General features: G+C 42.4%; 1 protein-coding gene across 1 annotated transcript in view; it reads right to left on the reverse strand.

The window, feature by feature from the left end:
- Nucleotides 1–16,166, reverse strand: part of LOC126284987 (odorant receptor Or2-like) — an 86,279-nt gene that overhangs the window by 21,468 nt on the left and 48,645 nt on the right. The window contains exon 2 of the mRNA XM_049984277.1: nucleotides 1,816–1,915. Coding sequence (XP_049840234.1) covers nucleotides 1,816–1,915 — 100 coding nt within the window. The remainder of the gene's footprint in view (nucleotides 1–1,815; nucleotides 1,916–16,166) is intronic.

The raw sequence follows: 16,166 nt of genomic DNA on the forward strand, positions 1-16,166 counted from the left end.
CAAATATTTTTCAAACTAACATAAGTGACAGCTGTGATATTTTCAACTTGAATGAAAGGATACTTCATTGAGCCTAGAGGATGTTACGAAAGGCTCTAAAGGGAGGCAAGCGAAATCTCCAAACACCCTAATAAATACAATCGAAAGGAGGAGGTCGTGAAATTAAAAGATATATGGATGCCGGTGTTGAAGAAGATGTGTACCACCCGTCCACCACTGGGTGATGGCAACGGCGATAGACATCAGCGGACAGTGGCCAATTACACCGACGTTTTCAAAACACTTGACGTCACGACTCGGCGCGGGAGCTCGCGTACACGGAATTTAGCGGTAGTCAGTAGCGAGCCAGTGGGTGTGTTGGACCTTCCATCGAACTACGGACCCCCCCCCCCCCCCCTTGAAGATGTCCTCCGCAGACGGGGACGAAACGTTGGGAATTGACACAGAATTCATCAACCGACCACGGCATAACAGTCCGGATAATTATGATGGACATAAACTGTTCACCTTTAATAGTAGTGTATCTATGGAGTTTCTGACACGCTTTGCTCTTAAATTACCACGAAAAGTACAAGTGTTAGCGTGTTTGCTTTTGTTACTATAATTGATGACGTTCTGTGTGTAAACATAGTATATGTTGTCCAGTTTAACAGATACACTGTAATAAAAAACTTCCTCGCTACTTCAGAACATTATTTTGGAGTTTAAGAAGTATATATATATATATATTACCTGCATACAATTAATGTAAAAGTTTTTGTCATATGCATAACTGAATATATATATATATATATATATATATATATATATATATATATATATATATATATATATATTACCTGGATGTAATTAATGTAAAAGTTTCTGTCAGTCACTACACATAACCGTAATTTCTTCAAAGTTTTTTCATTCCATTCCTTCAGTTTTGAATAAGTAAATTACAACAGAGAGTGGTGGGTATGTAACTATATTAATTAATAATGTATTTTATTTTGTATTTTTCATGGATCAAAAACTGAGATGCGAGTAATTATTCAAAATGTTGAAAGTTCATGTGAAATCCTAAAGACAATTATATATCATTCATCACGTCCTGATTACTCTGCTGATTTCTGCAACATTGGAAAATTCACCAAAAATAATTTCTTTAAGGAAATATCCTTAAAATGAGTTATGTAAACACATCAAACTTTCATAGTTCTTTTATAAATTACGATTTGATTTGAAAAACAAAAGCTGTATTTTTCTTAAATTTTAGTTGCCAGTTTTCAACATATATATAGTCTCCATAAAGTTATTACGTTTGGGAAAGTTTTCAGTATTTTGGTAAAACTTCTGGACGTTCTCCTTCCAGAATGTTCACACATCAAAAGTGACGTTAATTAAAACCAAACAGGGCACCATCAGCAAGTGTAAGACATGGAGTATGAACATCAGTTGACTCTTAACTATGAAATGCTAGTTGGCTGTTTTAAACCTATGTATCAAATTATTCCTACATCGTGACTCCTTTTATCAGTCGCATTGAATACAGTATTTTGATGAACCAAAATGTTTTTAAAGTTATGAAAACTGAGTGTGTCACAATATATGAGGGGAAAAAATAATTATTTCGTCTGTCTATAATAAGGACTCAGGTGCCCTTGTGAATCAAAGAATAGCTGAATGAAACTAATCATTGAACACTGCAGCTAGCTGTAAAGATAAATACTTAGGAAAAACGCATTGTTATGTGCAAAAATATTGTTTATCACTAAAAGTGCGTGCATAGAAATGCTATGAGCTGTTTATTACAATTTACAATTAAGATCTTACATATGTTGCTTGAAATAATGTCACACATATGCTGAGAACGCTGAAGCAGAATTGCATAATTGCAATTGAGCTCATTGTCTTCTCTAACTGTTTGACGAACCTGCAACAGCAAAAGTAGTTTACCATATAAGCCAGTTCATTCTACAATACAGTAAAAACAAGAGCCTTAATACTTGGTAATCAAATCTGGTGACCTTCAAGAAGTAAAATAACAAACGACCCACTACGATAGAATATACAGTAAATCCTATCTGTGTAGTAAATATATTTAATCCTTAAAATATGACCACAATTTTTTTCGCCCTGTATACATAACAACAACTCGCAATGACAGAAGCGTTCAAACTTTTTTGCTGTGCCGCCTGCCAAATTCTCAGTTTGCAGTAATAATTTTCGAGTTCAGTCTCACGTATTGTTAATTTAAGGCCTGTGTTTTTCGTAATGCAGATAATCCAACAGATAGGTGTAAAGATATTAAGCATTTGCGACATATAAGCAACCAAGTTACAATGCACGTTTTTACTTCATGTGATTTATGGAAATAATTTAGTTCTTGATTCAACCATTGATATTATAAAAATAACCCCTGTATGAATGTAATGGCTAATCCAGGAACTACTGTAGAGGTTTTGATAGGGTTTTCACTAGTAAACATAACAAATAAAACAGACGTTATGTATCATATTAAGACTATGTGTTGGACCAAGACGCAAGCTTGGGCTTTGCCTTTTACGGGTAAGTGCTCTACTGACTGAGCTACCCAAGCACGACTTGTCTTCATAGATTTACTTCCGCCAGTAACTCATCTAATACTTTTTAAACTTCACAGAAGCTCTCCTACGAAACTTGCAAGACTAGCACTTCTGGAAAACAGGATATTGCGAAGGCGTGGCTTAGCCACAAATGCAGCGGAGTGTGCAACGATATCAAAATTCCTGGCAAATTAAAATCGCTGTGCCGAACCGAGACTAGAACTCTGTACCTTTGCTTTTTGCGGGCAAATGGTCTACCAACTGAGTCATCAGCAAGTTTCATATCAGTGCACACTCCGCTGCAGAGTGAAAATCCCATTGTGAATACGTTTATTCCTTGGTTTATGCATTGCAGAATCATGACCGGAGTGTATGTAAAGGAACTTACAGAAAATACTGAACTGGATGTAAAATTTAAATGACAGTACATTGAGCATTCTTCGGCTAACCAGCTATTTCGGCAAAGTTCCCTTGCACTTATACACCAACCTCTGAGCATCGGCGTCCGCAGAGATTTCTCCGATTGGGGAGGGGTGTGTGGAAGCTGCGTATGTGTTAAAAACAATGAAATACTTCCAAAACTAGTGATAATAAGGCCCTGAAAGTTCAAGCTATCTAGTATGTATAATTTTTATGCCCCAGCAAATGATTCTGAAGCGTAATATGACTTGTATATTTAATGGAAGTAGTCATCCACACTTATACACTCCTGGAAATGGAAAAAAGAACACATTGACACCGGTGTGTCAGAGCCACCATACTTGCTCCGGACACTGCGAGAGGGCTGTACAAGCAATGATCACACGCACGGCACAGCGGACACACCAGGAACCACGGTGTTGGCCGTCGAATGGCGCTAGCTGCGCAGCGTTTGTGCACCGCCACCGTCAGTGTCAGCCAGTTTGCCGTGGCATACGGAGCTCCATCGCAGTCTTTAACACTGGTAGCATGCCGCGACAGCGTGGACGTGAACCGTATGTGCAGTTGACGGACTTTGAGCGAGGGCGTATAGTGGGCATGCGGGAGGCCGGGTGGACGTACCGCCGAATTGCTCAACACGTGGGACGTGAGGTCTCCACAGTACATCGATGTTGTCGCCAGTGGTCGGCGGAAGGTGCACGGGCCCGTCGACCTGGGACCGGACCGCAGCGACGCACGGATGCTCGCCAAGACCGTAGGATCCTACGCAGTGTCGTAGGGGACCGCACCGCCACTTCCCAGCAAATTAGGGACACTGTTGCTGCTGGGGTATCGGCGAGGACCATTCGCAACCGTCTCCATGAAGCTGGGCTACGGTCCCGCACACCGTTAGGCCGTCTTCCGCTCACGCCCCAACATCGTGCAGCCCGCCTCCAGTGGTGTCGCGACAGGCGTGAATGGAGCGACGAATGGAAACGTGTCGTCTTCAGCGATGAGAGTCGCTTCTGCCTTGGTGCCAATGATGGTCGTATGCGTGTTTGGCGCCGTGCAGGTGAGCGCCACAATCAGCACTGCATACGACCGAGGCACACAGGGCCAACACCCGGCATCATGGTGTGGGGAGCGATCTCAAACACTGGCCGTACACCTCTGGTGATCGTCGAGGGGACACTGAATAGTGCACGGGACATCCAAACCGTCATCGAACCCATCGTTCTACCATTCCTAGACCGGCAAGGGAACTTGCTGTTCCAACAGGACAATGCACGTCCGCATGTATCCCGTGCCACCCAACGTGCTGTAGAAGGTGTAACTCTACTACCCTGGCCAGCAAGATCTCCGGATCTGTCCCCCATTGAGCATGTTTGGGACTGGATGAAGCGTCGTCTCACGCGGTCTGCACGTCCAGCACGAACGCTGGTCCAACTGAGGCGCCAGGTGGAAATGGCATGGCAAGCCATTCCACAGGACTACATCCAGCATCTCTACGATCGTCTCGATGGGAGAATAGCAGCCTGCATTGCTGCGAAAGGTGGATATACACTGTACTAGTGCCGACATTGTGCATGCTCTGTTGCCTGTGTCTATGTGCCTGTGGTTCTGTCAGTGTGATCATGTGATGTATCTGACCCCAGGAATGTGTCAATAAAGTTTCCCCTTCCTGGGACAATGAATTCACGGTGTTCTTATTTCAATTTCCAGGAGTGTATAATCCAACGAATCAGAAAATAAGGTTAGTATAGCTATCATCTGAATATTAAACAGCAAGTAATGATTCAGTATGTAAAAGGAAATGAAAATGTAATAACCATGGAGGACTGATGAAGCGGTTATACAGGAAGGAGTAGAAGATGAGTTATTGGGGATTGGCAGTCGTAAAAGAGAGGAAAAGAATGAGTTCTGCAGCGTATTTCAAGTGGTAGTGACGAATACTATGTTCGAGAAGCAAACAGGAGAAAGTGTAGTTGGAAAAGACCCGGAGATATGGTAAGGTTCCAGCCGAATTACCTTGTGGTCAGACAGAGATTACGAAATCAGGTATTGGAGAGTAAGGCATACCCAGTCGAAGACATACGTTCAGATGACAGTTTAGTAATGATGAATAGCAGATTGAAATTTAAAAGAACCGGCCAGAAGGAATTGGGGTACTTTGGTACTGAGGAAAGATGAAGATTGAAGAGGAGTCGCCATCGCTAATAAGGGCAATCACAGTTGTTGCACATAGAAACATAGGTACAAAGAAGGTAACTCCGAGAAAGCCTTGGATAACAGAAAACTATTCGATCTACGAAGGAAGAAAGTACAAAAATGTTCAGGGAAATACAAGAACACGGCCGTCACTTAGGAATGAGTTAAGCAGGAAGTAGTGGGCAGCCAAGGCGAAATGACTGCAGGAAGAAAGTGAAGAAATCGAAAACGAAATGGTCACCAGGTGGGCTGACTCAGCATGTAGAGAAAGCAAGGGTAGTAAAATTGATAGCGCACCAACAGTTCCAGTGTTAAACGCAGAGAACAGTGTAGATGGAAAGAGCACCCTGATGGCCTCTCTGAGGAGGAGGCCTTGCCTGATGTCTTGTTAGAAGGAACTGGAGATGATACGGAAGACATGGGGATCCAGTATTAGAATTCGAAATCGCTCAGGTTGACTTGAGAACAAATAAGACAGTAGGGGTAGATAACATTCCATTGGGATTTCTCAAATCATTGGTGAAAGAGATAACAAAACGAATATTCACGTTCGTGTGTAGGATCTATGGGACTGGCAACATACCATCAAACTTTGGGAAATATATCATCTATACAATTCCAGAAATATATCATCCATGCAATTCCAAAATCCCAAGGGCAGATAAATGCTAAAACTACCGCACACACTGATGCATCCAAGAGGCGGAGAAGAGTAATATACAGAGGAATGAAAGGAAAAATTCAGGTTCAGTTAGATCAGGGTGAGTTAGGCTTAGGAAAGTTAGAATCAGCAGAGAGGCCATTCTCTGTTTGGGCTTGATAACAGAAGCAAGACTGAAGAGAATTCAGGACAAGCTCGTAGGATTTGTCGATCTGGAAATAGCGTTCGACATTGTAAAATGGTCCAGGATGTTCAAAATTCTGATAAAAATACAAGTAAGCTATCGCGTGTAATATATAGTATGCACAAGAACCAATAGGGAAAAAGAAAATTAGAAGACCAAGATCGAAATGCTCGCTTTCAGAGGATGTAAGACAGGGATGCAGTCTTTCATCTCTAATGTTCAGTCTCTGCTGGAATCAAACATAGGCCTCAATTTGAGGAAGAAAGTTCTGGAAATGTACGTTAAGAGCACAGCATTGTACGGTAGAGAAACATGGACTGTGGGAAAACCAGAACGGAGGAATATCGAAGCGTTTGAGATGTGGTGCTAGACAATAATTTTGTACGTTAGACAGAAGGATGAGATAAGGAATGAGGACATTCTCCGCAAAATCGACGAAGAAAGGAACATATGGAAAACACTGATAAAAAGAAAGGGCAGGACGCCAGAACATTTATTAAGACATCAAGGAACAACTTCCGTGGCACTAGAGTGAGCTGCAGAGGGCAAAACTGTAGGGGAGACAAGAGACTGGAATACGTCCATCAAGTAACTGATGACGTATGGTGCAAATGCTACTCTGTGATGAACAGATTAGTGCAGGAGAGGAACTCGTGTCGGGCTGCATCAAACCAATCAAAACACTGATGATTAAAAAGAAAAAAACAAGAATTCGAGTATCAGCTTTCCTCGTATAGCTTCCAGCTGTGAGAATGAGAATATTTCCACAGTTTATCTATCATAGACTTTAAATAAAAAAGAATAACTATGCCATCAGGATCAACACATCGTTTGTGAATATCAGTCACACCTAACATCACATTAATGTGCGAAATCACTATGGACAATATTAAACAAGCAGTAACTGTCTAAATAGTACCCGTCGACCTAACTTGTCCTCTGAAAGCCGAGACTATGCAAAGATAAGTACTTAATTTTATGTTTTTGTATGTTCTTCCTTCTGGGAGTAATTGTTTGGGATGATGGCCCTTTACCATTGTGAGAAAAGAAAACGCCTACAGCTGTCCTTATGATTTTATTTGTTTTGTTGCAACCAGTTTCGGTGGTGCAGTGCGCCTTCTTTAGGCTGTAGTTGATGCGAAAGGGGTTGATACGATCCCTATATATACTGCCTCACTGGCCACCATAACTGGATATGCAGATAATCTGAAAACTTAGGCTTCAGAACTCCAACCATTACCTAGTGTGCTGAAACCTGAGTTTTCAGATTATCTGCGTATCCAGTTATGCTGGCCACTTGTGTGATAGTATGTAGGGATCTTATCAACCCCTTCCACGTCAGCTACAGCCTGAAGATGGCACATTAAAGCGGCGAAACTGGTTGCAACAAAATAAAACCATAATGACGGCTGTAGGCGTTTTATTTTCTCAGAAAGTTATTATTGATGTTTTGCGAGTGAAGCTCAATACGTGGTCTCTGATACGTCAGAATAATGACGCACAGTAAGACGAATCCACGAGATACATCAAGATGGTGACCATGCTACGTGACGCTATATTATGAAAAAGTAACAAATTCAGGAAAAAGTTGATTACTAAGCATATATGTGAGAATTAAGAACCTAGAGGATGTTGTACCTGGGAACACAAGATGATTGTAAATCGACACTTTAGTCCAGTAACTTATTTATGAATTACTTGAAGGATTGCACACTAGAGACCACCGTAAACAGTTTCCGCCATTGTCTACCGTTTTTGTTGTTGTTAGACGTTAGGTTGTATTTTGCACAGCTTTTGTTATTATTTTGCGCTCTATGCATTTCAGTCATGTATAATATATTGAAGCCATTTGGAATATGTCGTTATTTCTTCACGTACAGATTTTTATGGGAAGTAAAATGCTATGTACTTTTAGAATTATTTTTTATAACATGTGAACAGTCCTCTTGTACTTAGTTGGTCGGCACTGTCCTGCACATAGAAACAGAAGGTCTTTTACCATTGAACATACGATACATGCAAATAAACACGATTTCTTTAATGTCTTAACAATTTTACTTATTTTCCAAAAGGAAATTTCTATTGGTTTCGAAAAGGTACCATTGGGGAAAATATATTTGACTTGCAACTATACTTAATTCCTAATGTATGAACTTGAAAATACTATTCCGTAATTTTATTTCATTTACTGATTTACTTTTAAATTTAAATTAAACGTCAATCTTATTACTGAATGTGATATGTCCCGTCAATTAACATCCTGTCTTGACTTCAGAACTTACAGGGTGTTTCAAAAATGACCGGTATATTTGAAACGGCAATAAAAATTAAACGAGCAGCGACAGAAATACACCGTTTGTTGCAATATGCTTGGGACAACTGTACATTTTCAGGCGGACAAACTTTCAAAATTAGAGTAGTTACAATTTTCAACAACAGAGGGCGCTGCAAGTGATGTGAAAGATATAGAAGACAATGCAGTCTGTGGTTGCGCCATTCTGTACGTCGTCTTTCTGCTGTAAGCGTGTGCTGTTCACAACGTGCAAGTGTGCTGTGGACAACATGGTTTATTCCTTAGAACAGAGGATTTTTCTGGTGTTGGAATTCCACCGCCTACAACACAGTGTTGTTGCAACAAGACGAAGTTTTCAGCGGAGGTTTAATGTAACCAAAGGACCGAAAAGCGATACAATAAAGGATCTGTTTGAAAAATTTCAATGGACTGGGAACGTGACAGATGAACGTGCTGGAAAGGTAGGGCGACGGCGTACGGCAACCACAGAGGGCAATGCGCAGCTAGTGCAGCAGGTGATCCGACAGCGGCCTCGGGTTTCCGTTCGCTGTGTTGCAGCTGCGGTCCAAATGACGCCAACGTCCACGTATCGTCTCATGCGCCAGAGTTTACACCTCTATCCATACAAAATTCAAACGCAGCAACCCCTCAGCGCAGCTACCATTGCTACACGAGAGACATTCGCTAACGATATAGTGCACAGGATTGATGACGGCGATATGCATGTGGACAGCATTTGGTTTACTGACGAAGCTTATTTTTACCTGGACGGCTTCGTCAATAAACAGAACTGGCGCATATGGGGAACCGAAAAGCTCCATGTTGCAGTCCCATCGTCCCTGCATCCTCAAAAAGTACTGGTCTGGGCCGCCATTTCTTCCAATCAATCATTGGCCCATTTTTCAGATCCGAAACGATTACTGCATCACGCTATCTGGACATTCTTTGTGAATTTGTGGCGGTACAAACTGCCTTAGACGACACTGCAAACACCTCGTGGTTTATGCAAGATGGTGCCCGGCCACATCGCACGGCCGACGTCTCTAATTTCCTGAATGAATATTTCGATGATCGTGTGATTGCTTGGGGCTATCCGAAACACACAGGAGGCGGCGTGGATTGGCCTCCCTATTCGCCAGATATGAACCCCTGTGACTTCTTTCTGTGGGGACACTTGAAAGACCAGGTGTACCGCCAGAATCCAGAAACAATTGAACAGCTGAAGCAGTACATCTCATGTGCATGTGAAGCCATTCCGCCAGACACGTTGTCAAAGGTTTCGGGTAATTTCATTCAGAGACTACGCCATATTATTGCTACGCATGGTGGATATGTGGAAAATATCGTATTATAGAGTTTCCCAGACGGCAGCGCCATCTGTTGTTGACAATTGTAACTACTGTAATTTCGAAAGTTTGTCTGCCTGAAAATGTACTGCTGTCCCAAGCATATTGCAACAAACGGTGTATTTCTATCACTGCTCGTTTAGTTTGTATTGCCGTTTCAAATATACCAGTCATTTTTGAAACAACCTGTACTTTACGGGAATAATCACACTGACTCCCTTCAGAAAAGGCATTGTAAGATCTGTCTGCATATTGTATCTATATTAGACGTTATCGCATTGTTCTACTCTGTTTTTTTTTTTTTTTACGAATGAAAAATGCATAGTAATATAAGAGGAAAGTGAAGATAAATATGACAGTCGTTTAAAATAAAGGAAAAATATCAATCGTAAACCACAACAAATTTTCTTGGAAACATGAATAAAATAATATCAAAAGAATTGCTGACAACACTTGACGTACAGAAACAGGTAAGTACAAAATTTTCAATTACAACAGCTCGTGGCTAGACTGGTGTCAATTGCAGCCAGTTCTCATTCAATAGCTTTGCTTATCACAGTAGAATTCATAGTTAGATAATGATGTGGTCCAACATTAGCAGTTAATGAGTCGTTCAAGATGGCTGAATTCGTATCACGGAAGGGCTTAACAGCGCATCCGTTTTTGACTATTTCTGCTTATCCATGTCGTATTTGCATACTGGGTTTATTTTGAATTATACTATACATAAAACTTGTTGAGTTCAGTCATGTATGGTAAAGATAGGAAAAATGGAACAAACTAGACCAGAAACGCCATCCGTTACTGAATCTGTTGCTGACTAGAATGAGTATGATGACGTAATTGTAGAAAATACGGACGCTTCAGCATGCGAAGATGAATCGCGAGCTAAAGGCAATAAGTTCTATGGCTGCTCCAACTATCAGTCAAGTACCAGATATAAATGCAGTTCTATCGTCTGTTGAGGAATGATGAGACACACTTTTATGACACAACTGTTTATTACAGTAACTAAACTGAGTACACTTCTGAAAGAGTAACTTCACACTGTCTGTCTTGAACAATATCTTGAGGAGTTGGAAAGAGAGTTTGGCATGGTCTTTTGAGACGAGGAGCTCGGAGGCCGCTACTGGTAACCTTGGTGAAGTCGTCCCTCGTGATTGGCTGTTGGGTGCTTAGCGGCAGGTGTGGTTCTTGGCGAAGACAGCAGTCGTTGGGCAGAAGGAGTGGCGGCGGTCACAGCAGGCAGGGTCCGTTGTAGAGAATCGAAGCGGTTCTTGATCCGTGTCTGGCCCCCTCTGGGTGGAGCGCGGGTCTACGTAGCCGCCAGCAGAAGGATACAGACTGGTAACACATAACCACGTGACAACACGGACGTAAAATAGTGCTTCCCCATCGCAGAGTTGAATGCTGCGGCTCAGTACGTAGCATCCCCGGACCTGCAGTTGCTACTAAAATAGAGTGCCACAGAACACAAACGAAACAGTGGTGAAGCTGACAGCAACCACGCTCTGCTACCAGTGAAACCTCCTGCTAAACCCGCAGGACAGGACAGATAGTTAAAATTGTGGAAAGGAGCCCAAATAAGCGGCTGTCTGTTACACTCGAACATACAACTTTGTTTATTTGATCAAACATTACAAGAGCCAAGAAAATTAAAAAAAAAAAACACAGCATTAATTTTTACAACTCAATTACCGGCTGAATGTGCCATACAATATCATGCCTTAAGAGCAACACCCCTTTAATTTAAAATAACAATTTTAATTTAAAAATCGGCTGAAGGCCCATCACTTAAGACTAAACCAAAACAAATTTTTAAAAGGCCAAAGGCCTTACCTTAAAACAGTTCTTTAAATTAGGCTGAAGGCCCAAACAAACTTACGCCTTAAGGGCAAAACAACTTCAATTTAATAATCGGCTAGAAGCCATAAAATGCAAACCACAAGAACAAATAAGAAACCAACGGCACTCAGGAGTTTCGAGTGTCACCCTGCAATTCATATGCTAACGCTCGCTTAGATGAGACAGGCAGTCAGACCAATAATTCTCGATCCGACGACAACCCAACCGACACAGTCAACGGACCCACCGACGAGATAACTTCCGCTCCACCCGTCCAGCACACAACTGGGAGTTAAATGGAACAACGTAGAAGGTATTGGCGCCCACAACCAATTACATATTGAGCTGTCAAATCACAAACCGTGCTGGAGAGCGACAACACGATGAGGAAAATACACTGCCTGAAATTACGTCAACGGCCAGGGCAGGTAACCGGAATGTTAACGGCCACAAGGCAGAAGATTCAGCTGGTGCACTTCAATCCAAAATAACCATGTACAATTAATCTCCATCGGAGGGTGGCTAAAATTGAAAAAACTTGAAAACGTTATGAAACGTCCCCTTAGAACAATTATATAAGACTGGTCTATGTGAAACGTCCTCTTTGAACAATTATACACGACTGTGCTTAAACTGACACACAATATCTTTAGCGCAACGCAATCTGACTTCCAAACATCCCTACGAAAGAATGGCCCTGACTAGCATTATCCTATACGTTTCACAAATCACTTACCTCACAAAAATCTTCGTTACTCAAGCTACTGCAATACAGCCAGCGCCACTACTGTCAGCTAAATAGAAGATTCAAACTACTGAAGGCACTAACTACTGATAGGCATAGTTAGCAAATGAAAGATTTTAATAGAGAACAAACAATGTATTTACCTCACTAGTCATAATATATATAGCAGTTCATGACACCAATTCTTACAAGTTTCAAAACTCCGCCATCTCTATCCCCACGTCCACCACTGCTGGCGGCTCACCTCCAACTGCGCAACGCTATGCGCTATTAGCATCCAGCTGCCGCTGCCCAACACTACAATGGCAGACAACAATGCAAACCAGCCACAGACTGCACACAGCACAGCCAGTGATTTTCTTACAGAGCGCTACGTGGCGTTGGCGTTACCAATAAAAAAACCTAAACATCCTACTTACAACGTATGTTGTTGCTCACGGGACTGTCCCAACGGCCGACAACGACATCCAAACGACACAATGCGAGCAGTCGTGACTTGCTGGTAGATTAAGTCAAAACTCAACTTTCGTGTCCAGGATTGGTAGCCACGGACCTCGTAGCAATGGGAACAGCACCACACACTCCGACAGCCCGTGGACACCGCCAGCAGCCTCGGCCAAACTACGAACTGCGGAGATTTCCTTGCTGCTCCACGCCAACCGACCAACTGCCCGCACACAGCACAGCTGGAAACTATAAGCGCCAGGCCAAAGATAGTACAAGGTGCGAATATCGATACACACCGCTGCTGCCACTCACGGAGAGTGGATAACAGCATAATCGCGATAACCGCGGGAGACAGAATAGCAATCAAGGTTGAATCCAACGCATAACATGAGCCAGCCACGGCTCACCGACGTTTGATTGGTTTTTGCATTGCTGCTTGTGATTGGTAGAAATCGGTGGCAGTTGTGACGTGGCGTTGTTTTCTTGTTTTCTAGCGCCGGCTGAGTCAGCGGTCGCTGCGAGCTAGTAAGCCACTGTTTAACGACCACCTATTTCAGGTGAATTCTATGAACAGACAGATGGGGAAGCTATGGGCTTTCCTCTCTCACCTATTGTAGCCTTCATGGAAGTATTTGAAGAAACAGCGCTCCAATCCGCCCAATACACCCACAATGTTGGCTTCGAGATGTTGGTGATACCTTCGTTATCTGGCCATTTGGAGAGGAAGGCTACAAAATTTCCACCAACATCTCAACCAGCAGCACAATAGAATCCAATTCGGTATGGAGATACCAAGAAATGGGGTGCTGCCTTTCCTCATCGTGGACGATGAGGAAACCAACCAGTACTCACAGGCACCTACATGCCTCCTTTCATCATCACCCTACGCAGAAAATATCCGCCCTGCACACTTTAACCAAGAGGGCTCACAGGATCAGCGTTAAGGAACATCTAAACGGGGAACTACAAAACCTTAAGTCCCTTGTTGGTACCAATGGTTATGGCATGAAAATAGCACATAAAACCATGGCGACAAAGAATGAAGGCAATAAAGGAGAGCAGAAGAAAGCACAAAACATAGCACTGTTACCATTTGTTCAAGGCGTTATTGAACTGGTGGCAAAATTCTCCGTCGAGCAGGCATCCAGTCAATTATTCGAATCAGCAACAGAATAAAAGATGTTCTTCGCGTAATGAAAGATGCCGTTGACAAACTACATGCTGCTGGAGTTCACGAAATCAGGTGCTAATGTGGATTAGTGTATGTTGGCGAGATGGGGCGACCCATCAGCACACGGATATCTGAACACGAAAGATATATCCGTTTAAGGCAACACACCAAGTCAGCGGTGGCAGAACACCATGATGACTGCGGCAAACAAAATAGCTCTGAGCACTATGGGACTCAACTTCTGTGGTCATAAGTCCTCTAGAACTTAGAACTACTTAAACCTAACTAACCTAAGGACATCACACACATCCATGCCTGAGGCAGGATTCGAACCTGCGACCGCAGCAGTCGCGCGGTTCCTGACTGAGCGCCTAGAACCGCTAGACCACCGCGGCCGGCTGCGGCAAACAGACTGATGTTGGTGAAGCTCTTATTTTCAGGAGGAAGCATAGTCAAGCGACCCACCAACATGAACGGAGAAGACAGATAACGACTTCGACGTCTTGGCTGCTAGCAATAACAGCGATGTCGAACGACAGATCACATGAAGCAATGCACCCAGGCGCACGGGCGACAACAGTGGCCGGTGGTACATAGAGTACTGGCGCGCCTCAGCCGGCGCTAGAAAACAGGAAAACAACGCCACGTCACAACTGCCGCCTGGTTTTCCATTCACTGAATTCCCTGGATCACAAGAAATAATGCAAACACCAATCAAAACGTCGGGTTTGTACCAATGAAAAGAAACTATAAAAACACCAATAAAAAACTTCTGACATCCCTCCCCTTCGTTCTCGAAAACCTATCACAATTAGATAGCAGCCACGTGTGCGGGTATATAAGAAACAAAGTTTTCTCATTCAGCAGTAAACAAAAATACAGTGACTGAAACGTCGGTAGTTTTACATATTGATAATGCAGCCACACACCCACAAAAAATTGGTTGACAGCCAATTCATTAAAATGTGATACCCATAAAACTCAAAATAACAGATCAGCTGCCACCTAATTTGTCATCTAAGATGACAAGTAAACCAAAAAATGAATGTTCAGCTAAATATAGTAAAGTGTCTGCCAACATCAACAAAATTCCTATTGCATGTAGTGAAATGTTTGCCATTGTCAGGAAAGCAAATGCTTTGGGTAATAAAATGTCATCTGTCATAAGGGAAATGACTAGTGAAGTAAAAGAAGCAATGGTTTACGTAAGTGATGGTGTAGCTAAATGAGAATCAATATTCAATAAAGTACTCATTAACAGTGTAAGAAGTGTAGATATGCAAACAACACACGTACCGGTAGTGTAGATATAAACTACTAAATTCCCAACATCACTTCTGTAACACTGCCGATGACGCCACCACTACAATATAGCCGGCCGCTGTGGCCGAGCGGTTCTAGACGCTTCAGTCCGGAACAGCGCTGCTGCTATGGCCGCAGGTTTGAATCCTGCCTCGGGCATGGATGTGTGTGATGTCCTTAGGTTAGTTACGTTTAACTAGTTCTACGTCTAGGCGACCTTAGATGTTAAGTCCCATAGTGTTTAGAGCCATTTGAACTACAACATACTCGGCACACCAGATATGGCCCCCCAAATGCCAGACTGGCTCAATTACCATTATATCCAACTTAAGTCGGACAATATCACGGATGTGATGCACACATTACTCGGAACGCAAATGAACTTACATGGAATTTTTGTATCAAACAGCATAGTTGAAATACGCAGACAAGTTAGTTACGCCTCGTAACAGTACAAACAATAGGTGTTATTATTGTGCCAATGGGATGGTCCACGTAGAAATTAGGAGAAAAGTGCTGCACTATAATGATGATACTGATATCAGGGAAGACATAGCGACAGATCGGTTTAAATGTAGCGAGCAGACCAAATCATTTGTACTGGCTCCTAGACAAGCAGTTGTGGGAGATATGCCAATTGATGTTGTGATTGATACAGGTGCTCTGGTAAGTGTTATGTCAGCTACTATACACAATAAAACATTTGATATTACGAGGGTACCTATGTATCCCATCAAGAACATAGAATCCTAGGTGCTATATGTGTTAAAGTGCAGACTGTAAGGATCCAGGCACAGGTAGAAATAAGGTCAAGGAATGAAGGAATTAAATGAGCATACTTAATCACAAATGGAATAGTAGTCGAATGTATTTTGGGCCTAGACGTTTTACTGGAGAAGGATGCAATTATAGGTTGCTCTAAACGTAACTTCTATTTAAATGTATATATCCAAAGAATCACAATCCATCCAGTGAAGATAAAAGGAAACAATTGGAAG

This window comes from Schistocerca gregaria, chromosome 8 (assembly GCF_023897955.1).
Source record: "Schistocerca gregaria isolate iqSchGreg1 chromosome 8, iqSchGreg1.2, whole genome shotgun sequence".
Lineage (NCBI taxonomy): Eukaryota > Metazoa > Arthropoda > Insecta > Orthoptera > Acrididae > Schistocerca > Schistocerca gregaria.